The sequence below is a fragment of the Crassostrea angulata genome, chromosome 7, assembly GCF_025612915.1.
Source record: "Crassostrea angulata isolate pt1a10 chromosome 7, ASM2561291v2, whole genome shotgun sequence".
Classification (NCBI taxonomy): domain Eukaryota; kingdom Metazoa; phylum Mollusca; class Bivalvia; order Ostreida; family Ostreidae; genus Magallana; species Magallana angulata.
In genome coordinates, this window is record NC_069117.1 from 6,297,461 (window position 1) to 6,319,882 (window position 22,422).

General features: G+C 31.1%; 1 protein-coding gene across 2 annotated transcripts; it reads right to left on the bottom strand.

The window, feature by feature from the left end:
- Positions 1-4,494: 4,494 nt before the first annotated feature.
- On the bottom strand, positions 4,495-14,066 carry LOC128193060 (tetraspanin-9-like). Of its 2 annotated transcripts, XM_052866265.1 has the most exons (9): positions 13,843-14,066; positions 12,949-12,996; positions 9,131-9,236; positions 8,348-8,593; positions 6,216-6,290; positions 5,933-6,040; positions 5,630-5,830; positions 5,356-5,439; positions 4,495-4,770 (listed from the first exon to the last, which is right to left on the bottom strand). In XM_052866265.1, exons 3-9 carry the CDS (start codon positions 9,218-9,220, stop codon positions 4,705-4,707), a joined length of 870 nt encoding a protein of 289 aa, XP_052722225.1. In that variant the 5' UTR covers positions 9,221-9,236; positions 12,949-12,996; positions 13,843-14,066; the 3' UTR covers positions 4,495-4,704. The 2 variants fall into 2 exon arrangements, with proteins under 2 accessions (XP_052722225.1, XP_052722224.1); XM_052866264.1 differs by lacking the exon at positions 12,949-12,996.
- Between the last annotated feature and the right edge of the window lie 8,356 nt (positions 14,067-22,422).

The following is a 22,422-nucleotide window of genomic DNA, read 5'->3' on the forward strand; positions in this document are numbered from 1 at the left end:
AAACAAGTAGGGGTCACATCTAAAAAAAAAAAAAATGAGATATAGCATAAAATAATTATTTTATATTTATTTTATTTTTTTCATGGGAATTCCTGAGCTGAATAAAATAATAAGATAATTATATACCCCCTCCCAGCCATAACACTTGCATTACATGTACGTGACATTATATAAATAGTGCCTGTTTGGGAGGGTAACAGCCCGAGAAAACCATTGTCATTAGACGCGAAGTGGAGGTTGACAATGGTTTTTTGAGGGGTGTCAGTTTCAACCGTTTTCCTCCCAAACAGGCACTATTTTTTACATATTACAATTTTGTACATATTAAAAACCCCAACGCAGAACCTTTTGCATTAATTTTTATTATTTACTCAGTCACAAAAATAGCAAAAGCAATTTGTAAATATTTGAAAGTATCTTCTAATTATGGGTCTTTTGTTAAAAGAATTCCTAATCAATGTATACCAATATTTTTTACCTGTTTTACTCTATGAAAAATACGCTAACATCATCAACAACTAATTGAACAAGAGGCCCATGGGGCTACATCGCTCAGACTGTCAATTTTACACTTATTTTTGCATACACTTAATCTTTGTACCTTTATGAAATGCCATTTTTACCCCAAAAAAATCCATTGCAAGATATGCTTTTGGTAGGGGAACACTTTTTACTTCCAATTCCCTTTATTTTCGTTCTGCCCCCCCCCCCCCCCACACTTATAAAGAGTTCAAAATATTTGAGAGCATTTAAGAACATTATAAGTACAATATCGTTATTTTATTTTTATAATATTTATTGTTCGATATTACACCAGTTGGTGGAATGAACTATATGGGAAGAAGATTTTATTTTTAAAAAAATTATAGATGTGAAGAATAAAATTGTGCTTCAACGATCTCAATTCCTCAAATTAAAAACATTAAAAAATTTAATTGGTCTTCCCCATTATAAACGAATGTTGTTTACCTGGTGGAAACTCGTGTGACTTTTAAAACTTACTCACTTGATTGATGAATACACTCGAATGAAAAATGTTGTCACGTGACATGTAAAATAGTTATTATAGTCAATGTATTGACAGACATATCACTGTATTTTACTAAGACCCACCCATTTGTTTCATCTTTATTCAAAAACAATAAAGGGCTTAAACCAGGATGGTTTTAAAGGGACATGGTCACGATTTTGGTTAAAAAACTATTTTTTCGATTTTAATGTTTACAATGCTTTAGTAAGGCATTCTTAATAGGCAACCAAAATTTGAGTGTCATTTGATGACTTATAAGCGAGTTACAGAGGCTACAATTCTTCGCTATGTAAACAAAGCGTTTGTTTACATTTCGAATATTGAAGTGAAAATTCCAGTTTTAGATCTAAAATAAATGTGTTAATCGTTAAGAACTGTTTATTTATGCTTTAAATGAATAATAAGATAAACAAATAAGATAAAGCTTTAAAAACTTTTTTACTGTTATATTGAACCTATGTAAATAAAAACAGGGCACGAGCCTTGTTTACATGACGAAGAATTGTGAGCCCTATATCTTGCTTAAAACTCTACGACTGGCACCCAAATTTAATTTGATCATTAGAAATGCATTCCTAAAGCATTGCAAATAATAAAAACAGAAAAATAAAATTCGACCAAAATCGTGACCAGTGTAATACTTTCTTAGGAATAGCGATAATGCCTTTATTCCAGTAAAAATGTGTCAGAACTATGGAAACTGTTTTAACCAGGTTGATTTTATGTACTCGTGTCTGAAAAACCATCAATATTAATATGATTCATCGTATAGAGAGGGGACCCCAGAAAGTAGTTACAGCCCATCATCTTTTAAAATTTTTGTACAAGTATTTAATGTTTAACAAGACATTTCTAATGATCAACCAAAATTTCAGCGTTAATCGTAGAATTATAAGCAAGATACAGAGCTCACAATTTTTCTAGATTTTTAACTTGGTATTTCCTATTCAGCATTTAAAATGTAAACAAAACAAATTGCCTCATATCTGTGTACAAAGCTCTGTATCTTCCTTACAATTTGAAGCTTAACACTCAAATATGGTTAGTAAATAGAAATTGTAAACAATTAAACAGGAGAAACATGCACTAAAACAAAGAGCAAAATCTATTTTTCAAAATGAATCATATATATACCTAATACATATTTCCGTCAGCGATATTAAACCCTATTTAAACCGAATAAACTCGAGAAAATGCTGAGCATCTCAACAAAACACATTGCATTTATCAGCCATTACGCAAAAGATCATACCGAATTACCAATAGAATGAATTGTATTTTACTATTCTGTTAATACATCAGATTTTGCTTATTTTGCGCATATAAGCTGTCAACTGGTTTACCGAAGTCTATGTTTGATTTGATACGTAAAAATTACAAACTACAGGCGATGGTTCCCCAGGTTACAAAGCATAAATAATATAAATGAATATCAAAACAAGCTAACATAACACCACCGTCAAATTTAATGTGAAAACTGTCAACGCATTGAAATATTTAACCTCAATTTACTCCCCAAAATCGGCACCATTGTATTTTGCATGTTTTAAAGGTTCCATCTGCACGCGAACTGTTGCACAACATTTGTCAAATCAAACTATTTATCATACGTCCAACATGGCTGCTTTAAACAAAGAACCTACTTTTACACCGTCCCGTTTTAGAAGTATGGAATACCGAACCCGAAGTTATAATCTAATTGAAACACGCGTTTCCTCTTTCATTGTTTTCCTAATAACTCAGATTTGAAACAGAATTAGCCCATGATTTTTGCAATTTATATTTTCCTTTCCATGAGGATTTTTTTATGCTAAATTACGTTGAATTTGACTCAGTAGTTCTTCAGAAGAAGATTTTCAAAACTAGATACGACCTCGTTACGATAAACGAGTAGGTCTTCCGTCAGATTTTTTAAATTTTAAATGATTCCATGAAATATCGATACAATTTCAAAATTAACCCCCCTTCCCCAAAATTTTAAGATAATGAATAAAAATCCCTAATTACGTCAAACATTGGCCTGACGATGACTTTTTCAAACTGATAATGTAGTGATCAACAACTTTGGTTTTAAAGTGCATAACAAAATATTTATCGTTTTCAAGTTATTCGTTATAGACTTTACGAGTCTCTTGGTCCCTAATTGAAGAGGCCAGCCCCTCTTTCTTGATTTTATTTGATAGAACTTTTGATTCTCTACTATTTTTGTTCTATATGTCTTAACAAAATATCAACTGATAAAAAGATACTGATCCAAACATTTGAAAATTTTAATTCGAAATATGTACCCCATTTTCGTGCCCAAGCGAGCTCCCAGGAATAGCGCAATTGGTGCAAAACAACTAAATGGTGCACAACTTCAAATCATGCTCTGCCTATCCTGAAAATTTCAAAGTCATATTTCTAATAAGTTCTGAGATCAGCTCTGCACAAAATTGGTCGTAAAAAATTACAAAATCGACCGCTAATCCTGAACGGAAGTGACGACGACAAAAATAACAAAAACACATAAAATTCAGATAATCTCCCATCATCCGAGATCGGTTGAGTACTTTTCGAGAAATTGCGTGCTCAAAATTTGGGAAAAAAATAATAATAAACAGTACGAAAACAATAAGGTCCTCCGTTGGAAACGGAAGACCTGAAATACACCCCCCCCTTTTTCTACATTTTCGAGGTTTTCTTCGCATTGAATAAAGATCGGTCTTCCATTTCTGCAATTAATATTCGCCTTCCCATAAGAATGCTTTGTGCCAAATTTGGTTAAAATTGGCTGAGGGGTTTTAGAGAAGAAGTTCAAAATGTAAAAAGTTTACAGACAGACGGACGGACGACGGACAAAATGTGATCAAAATAGCTCACTTGAGCTTTCAATTCAGGTAAGCTAAAAACGTTGAATGATAACGTTAAGAAATAACACCAACAAGATAAAACTCAAAATTTGCATGGATGCATCTAAATTTAATTAATGAAATTTTGGAAGAGTCTGAAATCTGTTTTGGAATTCAGATTATATTTTAAAATAACAAAAACAACATGATACAGACAATATGAGGATTTCACATGGTTAAAAACAGTGTGATTTGTTTCATATAAGAAAATCGGAGATCAGTACATCTTATGAAATGAGTGCAATTAAAGATAAACTCAAATGATTACATGGTTTACATCTTCTGGCTAAAGGATTAAATGCAGTACTTGGATCTTATTCACAAAGCATCTGTACAACAATCGGTCCGTTAGGTTTATGGAAACGTTAACGGGTGCGCCGGTAAAAATATAAACGTGGTATTCACTAATTAACATATCCGTCAGTATGAAGTTGCTCCGTCTGAAGTTGCCCCCCCCCCCCATTGGGAGCATTTAAAAAATTGAAGTGAAAGGCAGCAAATAAACAGTGAAATTGAAATTACAAGTACTCTACGCCACATTCTGTCATTTGTAAGAACCCCCCCCCCCCCCCCAAAAAAAAAAAAAAAACAAAAAACAAAACCAAAAAAAACCCACCCGGAAAAAAACCCTGCAAAAATCAAACAAACACCCCTCACCCCTAAAAACACATTAGTAGATTCTCGTCTGTACTCAAGGTGGACATTCTCCATTCATTGCCTTCTTGAATGTGATGAACATAAATAATGTACAGCGAGTAATTATTGTCAATGTATAAAACAACATCATTCGTTTGGGCTCACTTGATCATGCTGAAAAGGCAAAATGAAACCTATCACCACAGCAAGTGCCTAAAATGAAAAAAAAAACACCTTATAATTTCGAGTGGGAATGGCCCAGTAAAGATAGTTGCGTCTCGAGATTAAAATTACTGTTACTATTTCAACAAACTCTCTATTGTAAATTTCATTTCCTCGACAATCTCACCCAAAATGTAAATAATAATTTTTGGAGGTAGATTAATATGTTGTAGCGGATATCTATTTTCTCTAATAACACAATAAAATTAAAACGTTTCGAGAGCGATCTTTTGGGAATATAAAACTATATATTGTTTAACAAGGGAAACAGAAATATAACTAATAAATATTCACTTTCTGTTCATTGCCTTTTTTAAATTTTCAATTGGACCTTAGTTAACTGATTTTTTCTCTCTTAATATCTTACGACGGGTTTTATCAATTAATAAAAAAAGGAATAATTCTCAGTGAAAGAAAAAGGGGGCCAAAAAATGTCCATGTTGAAAAAAATATAACTATACAGTTTCAATGTAACAGCAACTCCGCTAACAAAAGAACATTTCCGAGTAATGCATCACAGAAAACTAATTTCATCAACTGGCTGTTTAGATTAATATAATAAGAAAACAATAATACCTCTAGAATAATAGTTATAATAACAGCAACGAGAATGTACGATGAGTATTTCAGCAACTTTTCCTTTAATGCATCATGACAACCCTGAAATATAATAAACTTGCCAAATACAACAAAATAAGAAACATAATTTGAAATATTCATCTAAAAGTCTACGCAGAGGTATTGCAGTTAGTCCTCTTTACTGTCTTATCACTTAAACTAAATCATTTGTAAATAGTTTTTCGTTTATCTCTCTTTTCAAAAATAATTCTTCAACTGTCATTGTATAAACCTGTGCATTGTATGTTCCACTGTTAACGCTTGCATGACACCCAGTCGGAGCCGAAGTGTACGTGTTTTCGTCAACATTGAGACAGCAAGTCTTTGGAATCTGTGAACTAGTGGCCTGACATGATCCCAAAGTAGTACACCAAGTTGTAGCATCAAAATCATTTGTTGTTGATACGACAGCATTTACTCCACAACAATCAAGCTTTAAAAGCCAATTTGAAAAGATTATTTATATAAATAGAAATCCCACTCTTCTAATAATATGTACAATTGATTTAATATGATACAACTTAACTCTACTTACTATCATAAACAATAAATTCCAAGCATTCGATATAGAATTGCTGTTCGATGTTTCATCTGCTTTAAAATGATTTAAAGCAAGGACCATTTTGTCTTTCATTTCATTTACCTACAAATTTATAACAAAAAATGATGTTTAACAATAATTATCTTTTAGGTCATAGTTTATGGGTTTCTTGTGTTTTATGAACTATCAATTTAATCTAAATTGTTCAACATATTTTCAAAGATAATTTATTCAAACATGTTTGAAGCATTCTAATAGATATCTAGTCCTTAGTTACCGTGTTGTTTGTGTTGGTCAACAGTACTATGGCTAATGCTGACCACAGAAAACACATCAACATTAACGATGAATACTGCAAAGTGAGAAAACATTGTACAAGTTAACACAAGGAACATGTATTGTTCAAAAGTGTCATATAAATATTACAATGAAAAACAAACATATTAGTTATGAATCATTTAATGCTATTTTACTAACATACAGAATAAAGGGATTCAATTTACATAAGTGTGCAATATAAGATATTGATAAACTATTTCTGCACATTTAGTGACTTTGGAAAAACAGAACATATATACTAATTTGCAATATTGCTCGATAATCATATCATTAAAACATCTTAAAATATTGATCATCTGGTTTTGATGCTTCATAAAAAAATGATGACATTGGTAATTTTTGTATGATTTTAATGCCAATATATCAAGTTTGAGCATAGATCTATTGTCTGCTTTGTGTAATTGTGTTCCTATTTGGGAAAAAGAATAGTATCGAAGAGTTGATTTCAGTTGTGTTTGATTAAGATTTCGAAAATAAAGAGAGAACTAAACTGACTGAACACTATACATTATATGATTCCGTGACAATGTAATTAAACAATTTACAGTTTCTATGTTCCAAGAAATATTACAATGGTTTCTTAAAATAGTCATTTAGGTAAAAAGAGACCTGCATGCCTTTAATTGGCAATCTTTTATAATATAATTTAAGTTTTTAAGATGAACTCAAAAATGGAATATTGTTAACAGACAACAAACGACCAACGACAATAGGTTATCCGACGGACTCAAGTAAGCCTCTTTGTCACACCTCCTCCAAATAAAAAGCCTCAACGCCAGCTCAATTGGTAAAAAAAAACTTCACAGTTTAGGTAGCAAGGGACAGTTTCGAATAAGGTACCCGTCAATATTTTTGTAAAATTGAGAATTGCTGTACTTGAAGGCTTATGAGTGTTGCTAAAATTCATGAAATGATTTTTAATGATAATCATTAGTTAGAGGGGTGTCTCTTGTTGAAATTGATATGCAATATGTAGGCCCCTTATGTTAGGTACATGAGAATCAGAAGTAAAATGCGAAACCTGCGGCTATGACTGTTGTGCTGACTTTACACAGTGAAATTGCAAGTTACAGACGGGAGGTAAAATAACACGAAAAGTAGGTGGATGGGACATTGTAAACAATACACCGGTAAGTTTCTGACATGTGATAGTGTAACATGCACGCGGTATGGAAGGTCAACCCTCTGCAGGGAATTAGCTGGGGGAGGTCTAAAAAGCTGAAAAATCATGAAAAATTAGCAAAATATGAAAGGGTCAAAATCTCATAAAAACCAGTATGTAGAGAATTTTACAGGTTTTGACTAGTAATTTTCTTCAGAAATTGGTGATTGGCCTTATAAAGAGTGAATTAAAGGTATTTGTGCTGAATGGGAACTGAGGAAATTCTAGTGACAGAGTTCCGAAGACATACATCCCTTGGCTACAATGAATTGTATAAAAAAAACTGTCCCCTGCCACCTTAAAAAAGAATATTATTGACAAAATAGCAATGCAGCTCCTACGACTATGAAAGTACAGAAAAAAATATCATGCATTGTTATATATTTTCACAATATGGCAATATTGACCTTTCTTTTCAGAGTAGAGAGGCAGATTTTCTAAGATTTAGTACATTTTAACTTATGGCTGTATTTGCCCAGCCCTTGAGCCTGAACTCCTGGCCGTAAACCACGATAGACACATTTTAAGTAGTAAGCTTTATATACATCATGTATTTAGTTTTTTTTACACATAAGTGAGAGTAGGAAAGAATGTTTTGATAGTTTGACGTTTTATTGCATACTTGGCCCCGCCCATGATGCCCCAGGAGTGGTTAGGTCATACATTTTACAATTTAGATTCCTCTCATCCTAGAGATGCTTCAAACCAAAAATTGTAAACAATTAGCCTTGTAGTTTTTAAAATTGTTAAAAGTATAAAATTGATAGGCCATGACCCATGTCGCACGTTGGGAGACGACGCACGACGACAGACGAAGACAAATTGCAATAGGTTACCTGAATGACTTAAAAACTGTTTTAAGATATTAAATTTGCATATCATCTTTCAGATCATTGATAAATACTGACCCGAACTTGTACAAACTTTGTTGAATGAACAGCTCCATATAAAATCACCACAATAGCCAATATAGTAATTAAAACTATGAACACTCCGAGTAAAATAAGAATAATTGACAGATTTTTGACCACGCCGAGTGGTTGGATGGCTTTCATTGTAATTGTATCCATTAGGGGTTCTATACGGTCTGTGTCGATATCTGACGCTTCTGAGTGTGCCAAAGCCCCCAGTACAATACACGCCAATCCACTTACCTGTAAAAAATAACTAAAGTAGCAAATAGTTGAATAAATAAAAAGAAGAGTAAAGACCTGTGCACTGTAAATATTGTTTTTATTAAAAATGAAAATATGTTTTCTTTTTGTAAGATTGTTTACAAGCTTAATATGTTGCAAAATTATTTAAAGTAGAAAATATGCTTTTCGTATAGATAATATACATTTGAGTTTCTAATGTGAAGTAATAATATTTATGATGCCATATTGGTAATATTATGATTTGGGTTTTGCATTATTATTAACATGCAAATATAATTTTGGGATTACTTACGATTTTCTTTTTTCAAATGTTAATGTAAGAGCAAAAGGTTTAAGGGATGGAATTGATTGGTACGTGATCAGATTATCTGAGAAGCCTTTTGAGCATTACATGATCAATCGCGTGGCTAAGTAAGTTCATATATCCTAGGGAACTTACAACAGTATTTTTTTTATTTATACAACAACTTTATTATGTCTTAAAAGATAATATAATACATAGCAACTTTTTCATATATGTCATATTGTACTTACTATGAGCAGTATATTGATTGCCAGAAACACTGTCTTAAGTTTTCCAGGACGACTCCATAGCTCTTTGATTTTGGAACAGCAGGACGCCATACTTGCGTAACAGAACCTAGAAATGTACTAACATAATTGTGCTTTTTTTCTTTTTTTCTTTTTTTTTTTTGGGGGGGGGGGGCTTAATTATTTTGAAAATAGTTTATTTTTGTAAAAGTATAAAAAAAATTTCACACGATTTTATTGTTTTAGAGAATAGAAAAAAGTAAAGGCATCGTCAAATAAACTACATCAATATTATAACTCTCCATCAGATGCAAGTTTTACACAAGGAGGTTAAAGCAAAGTTAACAAAATAAGCTAAGAGCAATGTTTGAATTATTTATTCTAAGCCTCATCAAAACTAATCGCAAAAATTATGCTCTTATATATGTTTTTGGTCACCTGAGTAAACTCATGTGACCTATTGCTATCTGTTTTTTTCCGTCGTCGTGCGAATCAAAAAAAAAGTCCGGATGGGGATCTATACTAATCATGTTAATTGTTGCAACAGCAGGAAAAAAACCTATATTTTCTATTGTCACATTTATTTCTAGAACTCATTATATCCACCAATTAATGAATATAAAAGTAAAAACCATAAACGTCTAGATTTTATACTTGACTACAAGTATAATTGTATGTTTATTGAAATCCTTACAGAGGGTTAAATGGAATTTTAAGATTTGTTATGATAAGATAAACAAGAGTCCAATGGCCCACATCACTCACCTGAACAAAAGTTTCTTGTATCATTTTATATTAGTTTTTCAAACATTTTACCAATATACTTTTATGTTAAACTTTTAACACTTCTTGGGACCCCAGTATTAGCCAAGGGGTCATAATTTTAACAATTTAGAATCTACTTATTCTTAGGACGCTTGCATTGTAATTTCCCAAACTGTAGCATTGTAGTTCTTCTTAAGAAGATTTTTAAACATCTGTTAAACTTTGAACCCCTGATGGGGCCCCAGTATTAGTCCGGGGGTTACGATTTTAAAAATTTATGATCTTCATTATTTGAGTATGCTTGCATAGTTTTATTACCAATTGGAGCATTATTGTTCTTGAGAAAAAGATTTTTAAAAATTTTCCCAATATATTTCTATGTATAAATTTGAACCCTTTATCGGGTCCCAGTATCGGTCCGGGGTTCATGATTAAAAAATGTGTTTAATGGAAAAGAACATAAAATATCCCAATATGCTGACGACACAACCTTGGTGCTTGATGGTTCTTCAGAATCCCTGTTTGCTGCTCTGGATACCATAGATCTTTTTTCAACTTTTTCAGGATTGCAGATAAATAGTTCAAAAACAAAAATTGTGTGGATAGGTTCAAATTTTTTTTCTAAACAAGTATACCATCATACAAGATGGAAACTGGAGTGGGGTTGTACAAAATTCAATCTGCTGGGAATAGAATTCTCTGTTGAGTTAGAAAAAAATGTTAGTCTAAACTATAGTGTTCAAATACCTAAAATCAAAGCTTTAATACAACAGTGGAAAAGGAGAATTCTTACTCCTTTTGGTCGAGTTACTGTAGTTAAAACATTACTTCTTCCAAAACTCAATCACCTTTTTATTTCCTTACCAAGTCCAGATAAAGAAATTATTTCTTCCCTTACCAATCTTTTTTATGAATTTATATGGAATTCAAAAATAGATAAAGTCAAGAGACAACCCATTACTCAAGACTACTTAAAAGGTGGTATTAAAATGTTGGATATTAACAATTTTTTAGTTTCATTAAAATGTTCATGGATAAAGAGGTTAACAAAAGATAACAAACCATGGACGGATATATTTTTAGACATTCATGGCAACAAAGTGGTAAAGCATTTGTTAGACTTTGGTGACAAATATTTACAAAACATAATAAATCATAGTAATAATTTTTGGAAAGATGTTTTACATTCATGGTTAAAAGTTTTAAGAACAATTGACTATTCATTATCTACAACAAATGTATGTGCTATGCCAATCTGGTTCAATACAAATATATGTGTTGGTAATAAACCTATCATTGTTTATAATTGGTATGAACATGGTATTAAAACTATAGGTGACTTTCTAAATTAAGATGGTCAGTTTTTGAAACAGCATGATTTTGCACAAAATTATAGACTGTCTAATGTATGTACAATGCTATACAACAGTGTTATTAATGCAATATCTAGTTTCCTTAGATCTCAGTCTATAAAAAGATCTGATGTTAGAAAATATTACTATCCATACATTCCATTTTACTTTGAGTATGTTTTACTGTTTGAAAAATGTTCGAAAATCTTGTACAATCTTATTAATAGTAAAGATATACCAAGTTCCATTCAGAAATGGAACACTGAACTATCCATGCAACTAGAAATTAATGTTTCTGTTAAAGAGTTCTTTAAAGTATGTTTTAAAACAAGTGCTGATACCTCAGTACAATGGCTTCAGTACAGAATTCTTTTCAGAATGTTGCCTACAAAATACTATCTTAAAAAAATCAATGTAAGCACTGATGATTGTTGTTCTTTTTGCAAAGAAGATGTAGAAACAATTTAACATGTATTTATTAAATGTTTAGAAATACTGCCATTATGGAATAAACTCAGCATGCATATCTATTGTAAAACTTCAAATAGAATTGGATTTAATGTTAATAATGTAATGTTTGGTGAAATACCTCTAAATCAGGGTAACAAAGTTGTAAACTTTATAATTTTGTATACCAAACAGTATATTTTTAACTGTTTGAAACAAAAAAAGATCCCTCACTTAAAGGGACTATTACAACATATCTATTTCAAATATAAGGTTGAAAGATACATATCAATTAAATCATGTGAAATGTTAAAATTTGAGAAACAATGGTCAAACTGGAAAAATATTTTTGAAATTTAATTCTCCTGTAAACAATTAGAATGTGTTTCTGATATTTATGTGTGCATGTGTATGAAAGGGTGTGTGAGTGCCAATAAATATTTGCTTTGTCTCTTTGATTCCTTGTAATAATTATGAAAATGACAATAAAAATTTAATTAAAAAAAAAAAATGTGTTTAATTTGTAATCATTAGACAGACATTGCTGGTCTTTGGTACTGCTATCTTTTAAGACGCCATGTTTTTTAATAGTTGTATAGTTTAACAGACTTACCTTTCTTGTGGTTAGTAACTTTCGATTTTGGATTTTTTAATACACTCATTACAACTAGATAATAGCATAGTAATATCACAAATTGGAGCATTGTAGTTCTTGAGATAAATATTTGAAAACTTTTTCCCTATATCATGTTATAATTTGAACCCCTCATAACCCCTCACAATTTACAAACTACATTATTTGAGGATGATTGCATGGTAACATCACAAATTGGAGCATTGTGGTTCTTAAAACGATTTAAAAACATTTTTCCTAAATATTTCTATGTTTGAACCCCTCATGTATTGGCCAGTATTGGCCCAGGGGTCACAATTTTAACAATTTATAATCTACATTTTTTGAGGATGCTTGCATAGTAATATCACAAATTGGAGAATTGTAGTTCTTGTGAAAAATTTTAAACACATTTTCCCGATATATTTCTAACGCGCGGTATTCAATTTGTTTGCACCGCTTGGTGTGTCATAGGACCGACGACTTCCAAAAATAAGCATTCATTGCTTAAAACAAGCTTTGGTGTAAATTTTAACATTTCTGGTGCAGTAGTTCTTAAGACATACACTATTTTCACTATTTCGCATTATCTCCCTTTTAATAAATGGATTTGCCCTTTTTTTTAACAATTTAAAATTCCCTACCTCTAAGGATGCTTTGGACCAAGTTTGGTTAAATTTTGCCCAATGGTTCTAAAGAAGAAATGAAAAATGTGATAAGTTTTCAGACAGACGGACGGACGACGGATAACAGGCGATTAGAAAAGCTGACTTGAACCTCTGGTTCAGGTGAGCAAAAAAGGACTATTCAGATACTATTTTTAAAGTTGCATTCAAACGGAATGCGTTGTTTGTTGTTCGTCTAGTTAGAGGTATTATTATAACTATATGTTTAAGCTAAAAGTGAATTATAATTTTATAATCAAAATCATTTCAGACTTTTGAATGATATTTATAATTCACCATTCATGAAATATTTCAATAATCCAGCTTTCATTTTTTTTTTAAATCAGAAATTCTGTTCACAGAAGGCTGAATTCAAATTATATCTATTTCACTATTTTAATCTTGACTTCCTGCTAGATTAAAGATATGCTATGCTATGAGTGCAAAACATGTTCACATGTCTGATATGGGGCATTTAAATTTACAAAAGCGCAAACAAAGTCTTTGGTTTGTATCTGCAATTTGCTTACATAACCATAGTTGGTGTCTATAGCAACATCTTAGAATAGAACTGTTTATAACGTTGCCCAGGGCTGACTAATGATTCAGTTCTATCTTTAAAGTAAAAATAATATCAAATATTGCAACTTGAAAAATTTTTTTAATGACTATTTTGGTTTTGTGTTTGAAATACTTAATAATAAAAATATAAAATGTTTTAATTATATGCATATAAAATACCATGCTTTTATCAAAAACTAAATAATTGATAAATTGAATATGAACGTTATTAATTAAAAATGAAAACCTGGAATAATATATACATGTAGTAACATACAGTTTCATTTTATTCGTACATATATTATACAATACCTTTTGAGTCAAATCTTATATCCTGATCCTTGGAACGTCGTAACACGTATTCCAATCAGTCAAGAATTTCGTAATCACCAAATGATATTTACAAGTCGTGAAGGCCTCGGTTTGAATGATTCTATTGTCAAAATTGACAATTTTAGCTTTGTAAATCAAGCAATGTAATGCATACATCACAACTTAAATCGTTGTTTACATAATGGATGACTTCATGGATTCAAGAAACTAATAGATATTTTTATCAAATTGGGTTTTTCGTAAAAAAGTTGTTGTCCCTTTAAATCATATTTTCTAAAACATAGCGGGGTCATGTTACGAAATAACTACCTTAAACATGCCAATTTCATATCAATGTTCACGAATTGTTCGAAAAAGTTCTCTGTCGCTTTAATTCCAATAACATGTGTTGTGCTTTCAGTTCGTCATATGACCACTTTCTATTCATATCAATTATCAAGGCATACATAACGAAGTTTGAAGCTGTCTAAAAGAATTGTTAAGATAACAATATACAAACTTCTGTTATTCATAAAGATATGTTGATGATAATTGATAAGTGGAGAGTATAAATACTGTAATTAAAGTGTGACTTAAAATATTTATATATTTCTGCATTTCTTTTTACATCAATCATTCTACTTTTTAAAAACAAATTCTGATATTATAAAGCAATGTTCAAAGGTTCTGTTTAATTTAATCATATGCAATTTAAGAAACATTTTTGTTTTTCTGGAAACAAATGAAAATCCTTTTTAAATCTAAATTTCAAATTGTTCATTTGTTGTGCTGAAAAGTTTAACTCTAATAAAATAAAAAAATATTTTTAGAATTTTGACCTGCTTGCCGTCAGTATGACTATCAGTAAATAAACAAATGTATATAATTAAATTTGCTAAAACAGAATTCAAATGCACATTCATCCACATAACTATTGCATGCAATTATAAATGTAATTAGCTTGTCAAAGGTTTGCGCCGGCTATTGTAAAAATAATGTCTCAAAAGTACTAAGGTTTATCTTGAAATTCTAAATTATATACAAACGAGTTTGACATTGGACCATACCTAAATAATGGTTTACATGTGGTAAAGTGTTTGGAATCTCTTTTTTAACGCATTTAAATGGCTATTAAGTGGCTGTGATATGAGGAGATTGTAACTTTAGTTGTTTAGGTTTAAATGCATTTTAAGTTGGCCATCATTGAATTAATCAATCATACGTTTAAAAAAATTGTTGTTCGTGAATTGTAGCTGAATATTCCTACAATACTGATCATACGATACGCAGCTTTAAGAGGTCTTATTTTATTTGCATCGTAATAATGTACCATTGAGCATACTATGCAGAGCATTACTATACATTAAAGCTTCATGTTCCGATTTTTTTTCGCTAATACAGTATCGAATAATTTTTCATACAAACCAATTATCTTAGAAAGTAATAGACTTTGCCTATTTACACCAGCAGAATCGGCCTCCTTTCAAAGTTAGAAATATTCAAAGTAAATAAAATAATTTCTTTATGGGCAAAAACAAAACCAAACAAAACAAAGCCCGTACCCCGAATGATTAGGTTAATTCAACCCGCATGATATGTTTACGCCAAAACAGTTTGACCATTATTTATATCGACGTTAAAATCGAAATACAGTCAGAGCCGCCTCGACGTTAGGGGCAAATTTTGATATAAGGCAAAATAAAACGGTACCCTTATGTTTCTTTTGTTTTAAAACGCATTTCCTGCATTATATGTTTTAAATATGGCTTTATTGACGTAAAAACTACTGAAATTGTGTTTTATTGTACACATTCTTAGTATACTAGTAACCATCGTTTAAAAGGGTTCACAAAATTTGCTATAAAATCATCGGACCGAGCAGCTTTAAATAGCTTTAAAAATAACAGAAAATCTGATCTTAAATTATTAATGGTTATTGTGACCCTGCGCAATATAACTACAAGAACACCATTTCAAAGATAAATCTGTTTTAATGTAACGTTTCACTAAAAAAGACCTTGAAATAATTTTATCTTTAAATAATTTTCTTAGAGCTTAATCACTTAAATAAATGGAAATACTGATCAGAGGACTTGAATAATCAAGTTTATTGACATACAGTCAAACACAAAGTTGCAAATGCTCGTCTGTTTGAATTGACTCGAACAGTTGTTGATGTTTTATAAAACAAACACCAGCCTAATGATTCTAAGTCAAAAATATTGAATAAGGATGCTTGCTGGACAGTGATGGTGAAGTTAAAGTCTTGGGAGACATTATTTCGGTAAGTTCTTGTATCAAAACACAACCAAAGCGTCCTGTTTTCATCGTGTCGTAGCTAACGTGATTTGCAGGTTTTAAATTACACAGTTATGTGTTTTCCTTCAAAAATTGATTTAAATCTTCGACAAAATCCATTTCAATCAATATTTGGTAGTAGAAAAAGTTATGTGGAAAATACTAGAAAATCTTCGAAAATAGGTCACTGAAGCCGTTGAAGCGAGGTTAATCACACGGATAGTATACACCATACGTTTGAGACAAAAAGCTATATAAAAAATGGTTTTCACTATGACCACTAATGCAACTTTTTATTATTAGTGAATAATGTATCATTAGAGGTTTCATCATTGCACAGTGAAAGTTTCAATCGCATTTAATTTGTATTTAATTGATCTCAACTGTGTTCGCGATGTGATGTCTTTGTTCAGTAAAAATAACCATTATTATTATCATACTTTCTTATTACTTCTCGCATAATAACAGTTACAGATGATGAAACTCATATACGCTTAATGAATACTGAATGTTTAATGATAATTATAGCAGGTTTACTGAATAACGTTGATGCTGTAGAATTATTATTCGTGGGGGTCAATGTTTGAGGGTAGCCAATTTTTGTGTACATTGGTCTCCCACGAACAATGATGATTCCACAGTATTAAAGATTGCGCTAATACCAATTTGGCACTACAAATATATGATATTTTTTGAAATTATAGACAGCATTTATGTTACAGGTACAGTTTATCTTAAATTACAGAAAGTCACCTTTTAAGACGGGGTCACGTGACCCCGTTTATTGGTTTACTGTCAGCCGAAGTCTCAAACCGGAAGGCTCGCGTAGAACACATGAATTGAGTCTACGCGTGAGAAAATAGTGCAGAAAGTTTTCATGCATTTCAGTTAATATGTATTATATAAACACGCATTAAATCTTTTTATGTCCTCTGTGTATAAACAAAATTCTATTTAGAAAATAAACAAATAGTTTTATTGATCAAAATATTCTTGCTCAGGTTCAAATGTGGAATGAGTTACGTAACTGAATGCACAGCGCCGTTGACGATTCAGTTGATGTACGAGCTCATTAATCAATAGAAGAGGTTGATGGTGGACTCAAAATTAAAGTTCCCTAACGCAATGTGCCATTTTTTAAAAGTTGTGAATTTTTGAATTTTATTTTGACAATCTTTCACCTTAATACGACCAAACTTCATGCGCAAGCCGAAGTTAAAATCGGGACGGGTTATACACAGATGCTTTACAAATTAAATAGGTGTTTCATTGGCTTCCAATCTACTATACTCTGTCCCGAGTTTTTGCTTCCATCGCTTTTTGATGATTTTTAATAAAATTACACATACCTGTGAAAGAGATACAGTTGAAATCGTTAAAAGGGAATATATCCAAGATATTTTCATTGAACAATTATCCCTTTCCACTCAGAAAAATTCACAGGAACGAAAACAGATTCCTTACGGAGATTTATAATGGGGAATGTTTACATCTTTTCTCCATTCGGAATACACTCGGAATACATCGCGCAATTTTTTAACGTTATCATCCGGGCTTATTAATGGCTGTTGCAATGCAAAATCTCCGTAGACTTTCAATTTCGGGATGTGTATTGAAACCTGAAGCGGTAGAGGGGGCGTTTCAAAACAGATAATCTGGACATTTTTTATATTAGTGGATGAACGTAGTTTGAGCACAAAGGTATTTACTATTATTGAAATATCAAGCAAAAAGTGGTGGAAGCAAAAACTTGGGACAGAGTATAGCAGTACGACTGCTGTTCGTCTCTAAAGGAATTTCGTACAAAGAAAATAAAAACAGGTCTAAATTTGCCTTTTTGTTCGTTAGCTTTTTAGTTGATTAAACTGATTTTAAATTTTAAACAATGCATTGTAAGCAAAATGTATAATAGATTATACATTTTGGAAGACTTATACATCATATAATATATACAGTCTTATCGATTGAAGAAACAACTTAAATGTTAATGTTCATGTTTTCCGGCTTAGTTGGAATCAGGCTTGGGGTGAATTACATTGGAAAATAATGCATTACATTACCATTACATGAGTAAAGTAATGCATTACCATTACTTTGTGAAAAGTCAATAAGTTTTAAAAAAGTAATTTAAAAACTAGATAAAGAGTTTTTGTAAATATTTCATAAATAAAACATGCTTAAAATATTTACAGGTTCATGTTCATGTTTACTTTCAGGTTTAAATTTAATGACTTATACAAGATTGCTGTTGCACTTGTAGTTCTCAAAGTAAGGTCGGTCCCGTAACATTTACACGCAAATGGCGGAGTTGACAATCTCTGTTATTTATGTCTCTGATTTTCGGAGTATGATTTTTAATGAAAGGAACGGTTGTATCGTAATTCGTGTAGGTGATGCACGAGTTTACACAAAAAAGGAGTATAAGTGGCGAACGGATTTATTTTTACCTATTAATTTTGCATGAATCGCAAATGAAGAAAATCGTGTCAGATAAGTCGGTCTTAAAAATCAAAATGGCGACCGTGACAAATCTTTTTATTGTTAAAGTTCTTGGAATCTTATTGTAAAAAAAATATTTCTAACGTCAGGTGCCTGTGTTTGTTATCGGTATACAAATGTTCACTTTGTTTGTTTATTCAGCAGTTTTAGAGTTTTCGGGGTTTTCATAAAACTTTTATTACAGATACCGTCCGACTTGTGGATTTTCCCTTGGATCACAAAATTGAATGAATCTAATGATTAAAATTATCTACTTTGATATAGTTGTTTGATTTTCCCAGTAGGTAGTAATTTTTAAAATTTTTCCTTGGGGTCTTATTTTATATAATATACCGTTGTGTCAATTTTCTACAATTATGAAGGCCGGGATAAAGTAAAATTTAAACAAAGTATCAGACAATTGCAAAAAAGCCGAATTAACATTGATTGTAACAAATAATTCAAACTCATAAATTTTGGAAGCATATTCGAGGAAATCCAGGACAATTACAAATTCACACTTTCAAGACCCCGTCTTTCAGTACTCTCAGTACTTAGATTTTATACCGGTTTGTATTAAATCTTTGAATTTTAAAAATAATACTTCGTTGGAAGATTGTGTAATACGCTAGTTGTAGTTTAGGATCTAAAGTAAACATCATCTTGCAAACAAGTAAAAAATGGGTTTTCGAAATATCCCAACAGGCATTTAAACAGACCCAGCTCTTTGAATCGCTTGTCGATAAGGGTCAAGAAGATCATTACATTGCACGGTGCAGTCGATTCTTAAGTGTTTGAAAGAAGTGCTGTCAAGGCTAATTGTTTGTAAGGGTTGCTTGCTGTTTACCACTACCTCAGAAATAAAGAGGTTGAACTGTTTTAATCGTTGACAAGGTAACAAAATATCTTTTGTTACTTCCTTGGTACGATGGGGGTTTTAAAAGTTTGATAAAAATCACTGCTGAAAACGGAAATTGTTTAATCTAAAGTAAACCATATCCTCATAATTTTCTCAAAGGTTCATTTTAGCGTCTGAGTCTTTTCCAAAATCATTATCTTATCGGAAGTGTATGAGCAAACAAGAGTGGCTAGATTCGGTTTAAGGTAAATGCCATAAGGTTTTGTTCCGTTCGCCATGCGTGCATCTATAGCATGTCTGATGCCTCATTATTGTCTTTTTTTCTTATTTAGGCATAGAATTTGACAATACAAAAAATATTACTTTAACTCAAAATAAGTAATACTAATTCAACAAAAGTTTTTAATGCCTCTAGTGAATTTCTTTTTCGTTCATTAAGAAAAACACGGTTTTTACGATCTCATTTCTTCAGTTTTGCCCAGTGAGTAATTGCAAAGAGCAAACACCTTTACAAATTATTCATTATCAAGCAAGAATCATATTATGTTAGAAAAATCTTATTAAAAAACAGTCACGACCAAAACAAAACAAAAACTGTTATTTTCTATTTGCAGTAATCTTTCATGTATTAGCCAAATTAACCAAATATATTTGCTATGAGAAAACATTAGTATGTGAGGAAATACAACGTTATCTTTGTGGATCCTGTATCCTACTAAATATTCATTTTAGAGTTGAATCAAAACAGGGCGATGTTTCCTTTTTTCCCCAGAGCTTCTTAATGTAGTAACTTACCCATTAAATCTGAGCCGTTTTCACATAGATTGTTTATTTATCTGGATTAGTTCATATTTTCATTTACTCTGAATTGCAGTTTCGGCATATCAAATTTTTTATTTCATGCATATTAATTGGAAAAATCCTGTACATGCTAAACGATACTGCATACAGATATTATGTCATTGGTGTCAAAATTAAAAATAAATTAGTAATCGGATTGCCAATTCGATCAATATCTTGTAACAGGACACTTGTCTGCCATTCTATTCAATGACTGGTGAACTCGAGAGCTAAAGATTAAAAATTCCTCCTCGTAAAAGCTGTACATTTTTCTTTAAATGCATGTCCGTTAGTTCACCATATACACTTCGAAATAATTCAAAAAGAAGAAAAGAACAAATTCAGTGTTAAAGAGTTTGTAAATCATTAATATAGCACGTGCATATACAAGTATTACATAGTTGTTTCAGTGGTGCCAATTGTGGTCATAAGGCATGATATGTAAATAATTCAATTGTATTAACTTATCGAGTTGTCAAAAATATATCCATTAATAAGAGATTGTATCGTAAAATGCTTTAGTTATTTACCTATGTAAGAAACTGCAAAACAGTTTATCAGATTGTTACTCAGTTTATATTATTAGAAATTTATTTGAATTGTTTTCACAATTTTTTTTACAGCGTATCTCTTTTTTTTGGAATGGTTTTACATTTGTATATATAACAAAAACATAAATATGACTGATCCCATGATATCAGCTCAAATTAATTGGAATGACTTGCGTAAATGTAAAATTAGTCAATAAATGATATTTAACTGTTTGACAAGAACTATAACTTTGACCACAAAATCTGTATCTTTTTAAAGATTGAGAGAGTAGTTTCCCTTTCAGTGCATCGTCACATTACTTGAAAATCGAATAAAGAGTAAAACATTAACGCATATAGCAAATCACAACATTCAAATTAAATATTTATGAGAAAAGTCTATAAACTAATTTCCCACAGCTTTAAAAATAAAACAAGTCTCGACAGAAAACCTTTAAACTGAGAAAAATTTGTAAATACATGTATAAGGAATATGAACGCCACATGCTGAATAAATGTGACAAATTGTAGGAGATATGGTTATTCCTACAGTTGTTGGTATACTTTGGATTGGAATTTATTTTAGATAAAACAAAGTTTTGATGTTATATCGTGTAATTCTGGTTGTAAATAACTGCTTTAACGGAACTTTGGAGCTATGAAATGAGTATATTACAAGAGTCAGACATGCTAAAGAGTATGGAACGCCAAATTAACATATATTCAAATATTTGTACCTATCTTCAAATAATTGTACCTATCTTCAATTAATTGTACCTATCTTCAAATCATTTGAAGATAGGTACAATTGAATTAAAGATAGGTACAATTGAATTAAAGATAGGTACAATTATTTGAAGATAGGTACAATTGAATTGAAGATAGGTGGAAATAATTATACCTAGGTACAAAGGAATTATACCTATCTTCAATTCAATTACAGATAGGTTCAATTCAATTAAAGATAGGTTCAATTGAATAATACCTATCTCTAATTCATTTGAAGATAGGTAAAATTCATTTAAAGATAGGTACAATTGATTTGAAGATAGGTTCAATTCAGACATATCTACAAAGGATTTGAAGATAGGTACAATTCAATTATACCTAGGTTCAATTCGTTTTGTGTATTGTTGAAAATAATGAACGCTCCCTTGAAGACATTTCAACATGGAGGGAAACGAGGAAAGCACCAACAACGAAGATAAAAGAAGAAATAAATATATATATATATATGTGTGTGGGCAATATATTTGCAAAAGGCATCATTTACTTATTAAAATATACATGTATATCAATAAGTAAGCCAAAAACATGTATACCCTAATACCCCAAAAGTGATGGAATTAGGGTAGTGACGTAGTTAGGGTCACTATCTACCTAAATAAAAAACTGGCTTTATTTTTTTCTATAATTTTATCAAAATATGTATAATTCAGTTGATAATCACTCTATTTATTAAAGCGGTAACAATTATTATGAGTTTTTGTTTGTCTTAAGGCGAAAAGTTGACAAAATCATATTGCCTATTTTATCATCCCGATCCCGATTTTATTTCGCGCCAGTTGTGACGTA